We start from the raw sequence: 6,047 nt of genomic DNA, 5'->3' as shown, positions 1-6,047 counted from the left end.
TATGTTACCAGATTTAATGGCACCATGTTCCCTTTACCATAGGCACTCACTAAAGGACTGAAGGACTAAAGGTAGTGACAATTTCCCCTGTACTCCTTGTGCTGCCTCAGGGTCAAGGTAGAGGCGTGTTTTGGAGGTAGATGCTGGGAAGAGCCGGGAGAGAATAATTTGCACTACTTCAGTATTGGCCAGCACTACTTACTAGCACTGAATTCAAGTACAAAGAAATAAAAAAAATAAATTGAGGGAAAGTCTCATATGGATGAAAAGCATATCAGCTTTCCAGGCCTCGTCTTCCTGGCACTGGAGTGAAACTCGGCTGAGCCATCCGTTAGCCAAAAAGGGCCAGGAAAAAGCAAAGCTGTGATCTTAAGAGCTTCATCTTCGGAATTTCTTGCGTTGTCTGTGGAAATGTCTTCAAACAGGCATGGGAAGACTTAGCTTCTTTCCTTTTAGGACTGTGCAAAGAGAAAGAGAAGGTAATGAAGGAATTTTGGGGAATTAAAACTGTTTCATTGTTTCCACAAATACTTTTTCTGAACTTGCTATTTAGAGCGCTAGATAGTGGGTTGCCAGTTTGCAAATGGCAATGAAATTATGGCTATCGAATGGACCTTCTCAGGCATCCTCCATGTGCTGCTAGGCTAGTAGGAATAGAGCCGTGGTGTCTGCAGGTAACACAACTGTTTGTCCTCTGTTGTGACTGTGTGCTTGCAGCGCCAGAGAATCTTGTTTATTGTGGAAGGAGCATCTAGGAGAATTTGGCGAGAAGGGTAAAATTAAGGAATCCAGAGAAAAGGGAAGAATTTATGTGATCCTTGATGGGAGACAACCACTACAAAATTGCTTCTAAGGGGGAGAAACTCCAAAACTAACTTACTCTCCTTTTTGCTAAAGGAGAAGGTTTTTGTTTCCACTTCCGTAGTTACTCTCGTTCCTGTGTGGATCCTCTTAGAGACTTAATTTCCCCACTTTCTTTTTCTTGATTTTGTAGTATGGAGTCTGCTGTTCTATCCCCAGTGCTTTTTTTTTTTCCCCCTCTTTTAGTAGAGAACATGACCTGACTAAATGGTCTGTGGCCAGACCCCCTCTGAGCCTGCCCCATCTCATCTGGAAGCTGGGATGGGAGGCCTCTTGGAAACACCAGGGGCCCATAGGCTTAGATGAGGTGGGTGGAGAAGTGGCTGCCCTGGCTGCGTGGTGGTCAGCAGCGTGGGGTCCAGCTGGTGGCCTGGTACTGGGGCCAGTACTGCTCAGCGTCTTTGTTCGGTGCTAGAGGGAAGGGCAGAGTACGCCCTCAGTGGTTTGCTGATGGTGCACAACGGAGGGGAGTGGCTGATACACCAGACCATGCCAGGCTGGAGAAATGGTCTGGCGGGGGCTTCATGCGGGTCAGCAAAGGGAAATGCCACATCCTGCCCCTGGGGTGGAACAACCCCATGCACCAGTACGTGCTGGGGGCTGCCCAGCTGGAAAGCGGCTTGGCAGAAAAGGCCCTGGGTGTGCTGGTGGATGTGAAGTTGAACAGGAGCCACCAGTCAGCTCTCGTGGCAAAGAATGCAAACAGCCTCCCGAGCTGCGTCGCTGGCAGGTCGAGGGAGGTGGTCCTTCCTCTGGACTCAGCCCTGGTGCGATGGGTCCAGCTGGAGCGATGGGTCCAGCTTTGGGCTCCCAGTATGAGACGGGGACATAGTGGAGCAAGTCCAGAAAAACCACGAGGATGGTTAAGGGACTAGAGCATCCGATGTAAGAGTGCAGGCCGAGAGCCGAGACTGCTCAGGCTGAAGGAGGCTGAGGGGGATCTTACCCATGTGTATAAATGCCTGATGGGGGGAGTAAAGGAGGCAGAGGAGGACTCTGCTCAGTGGTGCCCAGTGACAGGGCAAGGGGCAAGGGGAAATTCCACTTAAACGTAAGAGAAAAGTTTGTTACTGTGAGGGTGGTCAGACACCGGCAAAGGTTGCTCAGAGAGGCTGTGGTGCCTCTGTCCTGGAGATACTGGACAGGACCTTGAACAACCTGCTCTAGGTGACCCTGGTGCGAGCAGTGGGGTGGGTTAGATGATCCCCTCCCCCCCAGTTGCTCCCAACCACAGCTGTTCTGTGAAATACAAGCTTTTGGGAGCTGAAAGCTTCCTCGGAATATCTTTCAGGTCCTTGTGTTAAACAGAAAGGAGATTATCTAGTTTTGAAAACAAGATAAAGAGAAGTCGCTTTCTATAAAAATCCCTTTACAATGCTTTGGTATAGGTTCTGAAGTCTTATTAAATACATTTTTTTATATAACACATCCTTGCTTTTTTTGCAGCATCGTTGCCCTTTTGTCTGAGCTCTTCTGTGTTAGAAATGTTTTGAAAAAAAATTTTTTTTTTTCAAGAGTGTAAGAGAGATGCAACCTGCTATAATATTGCTGATTTTCATAAATGACTGCAAAGCATTTGCATATTTTCAGTTACCTTTTCTCTCCCATGATCCAGAACATTTGTGTAAGAGAAGAAAAACCAAAACAATTCTATACCTGCTGTGATGTCCCAGGGGCAAATGTTTTTTCTTCTGCCTCCTGTATCATCTAAATTTTGCAGTTTTATCACTAGCGATGCGAGACTGAAAGCCAGCAGTTGTTTTTTCCCCCTTTTGTTCCACCATCCGCAACTACAAAGGGTATGGATTTCTCACAAAATACAGAAGGACACGGGACACATGAATTGAGTGAAGCTAAAATGGGAATTAGTTTTTAAAAAAAAGGAATTGACGTGGAGCACCTTGATGGCAGTTTTACAAAGTACTTTTCTGGCTACAAAAATGTTTTAATGACAGAAGGAAGTCTTAATCTGCCAAGGCCAGCCACCTGCTCAGTGTTCCTGTCACCTCTCTTATCAGCAGGTATATTGCATGAAGCTACCAAAGATCCATCCCTCAAAACATCAAATGCAGGCCGTCACTACTGCTTTTGGCAGACTAGTTCAGGAACGTGAAGAAGGAAGAAAATATTTGTTCGCTTAGCTAGATTCCATCAAATTCCATCCTCTTCAACAGAAAAGTGTTTTAAAATGTACTTCAGCCTCAGCAAACCATAGCATGTTCTACGACGTTTTATGCCCTTGATGCACTTGCTAGCTCTGGTACGTAGCTGTTTACCAAAGCACGGCACTGAAGTGGAAGGGGCATCTGATTTTGGGAAACAGAAAGGGGTGTCTTGTCCATGCAGGTGCCTGTCTTTCTACAGAATCTGTTCTTGGGAACGTTACATCTTTTCCATCAAAAGAAACAGTAGGCTTAATAATATCTCCGTATGTCTGCAGTTGCTTTCTCAGGTACATTGTCTGCCTACATTCCCCCCCCCCCCCCCAAGTTTTTTTGCTTGATTCCTAATCCTTCAAAATGTACATAGAATTGAATATACCTCAATTGTTAACTTCCCAAGGTGGGATTAAACCAGGCTTAGCTCTTGTTTAACTTCTACTTTGTTTCACGTGCACGTCTAGAGACTTGTGAGCAGAGATGCCCACTTGCATTCAACAGATATGTTTTTTAAACTGGATTTTAGTTGGACAATCTGCATCACAAATACAGCAAAGAATACAGTCACGTAAGGATTAACACATGGCAAGATGCAGCTCCACCCTACGTTGCAAGAGTGCCGAATGAACGTTTCGGATTTATACTAACCCCTTTACCTACCTTTGGTAACGTAAAGATAGAAGAAGTCACAGTAGAAGATGGTTTGTACCACCCCGGAAACTACAGCGATCTGGTCATAGAAATTCTCCGTGTAGTAGCGCCAGACCCAGTTGCCAATGTAGAGAGCGCGGTAGAGGCCCAGGAAGAAAAGGTAGTGTGTCGTGATGGTCTCTGCTTCCCCCGTCTTGCTGATCATGAAGAGCTGAGGAAGGATAGCCACAGACTCCAGGTAGATGGAGAAGGTCCAGAGTATCTGCGAGATGCAAAACGAAGGCAGGGGAGAGTGTTGGTGCAGGTTAATACGCATTAAGAGCCAAAGCTTTCACTGGCAGAGCGCTGAGGTGCGAGCGAGATGAGCAGTGCTGCTGGAGTTGGGGAAATGCTGTGCTGGGACTGAGAGGAGGCAGCGCTGAGCTGCTCCATAGATGGTATGGTCTTCGAGGCCTGCCAACCTTGCCTTTCCTGCCTGCTTTTGCTGTTAAAAATCTCAGCTATTCAATACGCTGCTTGCTCTGCTGCATGGTGTCAGGCTGCAGCTTCCCCTCCCCTTTCCTGCCTCAGGTTTTCCTTACCTCCAAGGCGGTGAAGCTGTGGTTCTCCAGAAACGACAGGCCTGTGACAGGGACCAGCAGGAACTCAAGGCGAAAGGAGTCATTCTCGCTGTCGAATGTTTTCCGGAATTTCACGTAGATCATGTACACGGTGATGTAGGCACATATCAAAAAAATGACCTGAGGGAGGGAAGGGAGACGGCAAGACCTTACCTGTGATTACACCTTCTGTGCTTGAAGAGAGGACAACTTTGCCAAAGTCAAGATCTTTTAACCTGGTTCTGGTGGGGCTGTGCCAGGGCGAGCTAGTGGTGAATGCTTTTTCTGTGCTGGCTTGTGGATTGACTTCTGCTGGAGATACTCCAGCGGTCAACTAAAGATTGTCCCACCATGTGGATCACAACTGCTTGAGCCCTCTAGGGCTCTGTGTGAAGAGGTTGGCTTGGTGGCAGCCGTCTGTTAATGCTCCTGCTGTTCAAGGACACCCAGGCTTAATTCATAGTGTCTCCTTTTGGTGGTACTAAAGATAGTGAGCTCAGCTCGCTCACTGACTGTGGTAAGGGGGTTTTTTGGTCAATGGAGAGCCAATGTCACCAAAGGAAGCAGCTTTATCCACCCTTCCTATGTATAACCCGCTGTAGCATTGGTGGCAAGTGAAGAAGATGGAATTGCTCCCTCTGCCCTCTGGCTGAAAAACTTAGTGAACGCATACCCTCACCTCCCCGAGAAACCATGGTGAACTGAGGGGAACCTCTGCTTCCGCACTGCCCTCTCCTTACCTTCATCACGGTGTTATAGACAGAGATGAAGGTGGTGAACAGGTCCAGATAGCGGGTTGTGAAGACGAGGGCGAAAAGAATCTGACTCTTCCCAGAGATACCTGCATGGCAGGGAAAACAAAGGAAGGTAAGGCAGATGTGAGGAAGGACCCTTAGGATGGTGGTTTCCCCTTACGCTTTCTTTGGAAGTGGTTGTATATGTATGTGTTTTGCTTTGTGAGCCTGGTCTGGCGTGTACGTGCTGTGGTAGCTCTAGACCTACCCCAGGACTGGCCGGAGTCTCCCAAGCAACAGGGCAGGCTCCTGCTGATGCCCCTGAGCCCTGCCTCGGGTTGTAGGGACCAGCGCTCGGTGGGCATATTCACTGCTTTGGCCAATTCAGTCCTTACCGTCATCAAAATGCCTTTCGCTTCCCTCCCTCGCCCCCTTCGCCTGCCCACCTCGCCGGGGGGGTTGTGTGGTGTGACATCTGCCACACCAAGGAAGAGCTGGGGGGTCACGGACCAGCCCAGGGACACTGATGGACCTTAGTCACCGTTGGCGGGGAGAGGCAGACACACCCAGCCCTTTCTCTACCTGTGATAATGGCCGCGGTCCTGCAGCCCAGCCCCAAAGTCTCTCGGGGAGGAAACCATGAACTCTGAGCAAAATCATCCTGCGGGAAGCTGCTGCCCCGATTTCCTCGCCCAGGGATGGGGCAGCCTCTGGTACCTGCCCACCTGCTGGCAGGACCTCCGACCTAAAGCAGCTTTCTCTCGAGGTCGTTGGTTTTGATGCCGCCACAACTTTTCACGCTCATTTTCCACCTCCCTCCGACCTTGCCGCCCTCCCCTTCGCTTCACCACCCCAACACCAACACCTGCCCGAAGCTGTGCGCCTTGCCACATCACATCCTTCCAATGCAGCCTGCTCCTCCTGGCAGGGAGACCTCCCGGAGGAGGATGACTTCTCTCAAAGACCCCACCGGGGAGGGCTGCCAGCTTGCATGGGCTATTGCTAGCCTTTTCAGCACCCGTTTTGCTCACACCCTTCACTGA

The 6,047-nt window shown here is 49.1% G+C and overlaps 1 protein-coding gene across 1 annotated transcript in view; it reads right to left on the bottom strand.

The window, feature by feature from the left end:
- Nucleotides 1-417: 417 nt before the first annotated feature.
- The window catches only part of KDELR3 (KDEL (Lys-Asp-Glu-Leu) endoplasmic reticulum protein retention receptor 3), a 5,885-nt gene continuing 255 nt past the window's right edge, over nucleotides 418-6,047 (bottom strand). Inside the window, exons 2-5 of the mRNA XM_009578406.1 lie at nucleotides 5,011-5,111; nucleotides 4,253-4,411; nucleotides 3,681-3,933; nucleotides 418-458 (exon numbers count right to left, since the gene is read on the bottom strand). Coding sequence (XP_009576701.1) covers nucleotides 418-458; nucleotides 3,681-3,933; nucleotides 4,253-4,411; nucleotides 5,011-5,111 — 554 coding nt within the window. The remainder of the gene's footprint in view (nucleotides 459-3,680; nucleotides 3,934-4,252; nucleotides 4,412-5,010; nucleotides 5,112-6,047) is intronic.

The sequence above is a fragment of the Fulmarus glacialis genome, unplaced genomic scaffold (genome assembly GCF_000690835.1).
Source record: "Fulmarus glacialis isolate BGI_N327 unplaced genomic scaffold, ASM69083v1 scaffold25435, whole genome shotgun sequence".
In the NCBI taxonomy this organism is placed as follows: Eukaryota; Metazoa; Chordata; class Aves; order Procellariiformes; family Procellariidae; genus Fulmarus; species Fulmarus glacialis.
This window is presented reverse-complemented; position numbering and strand designations above follow the sequence as displayed.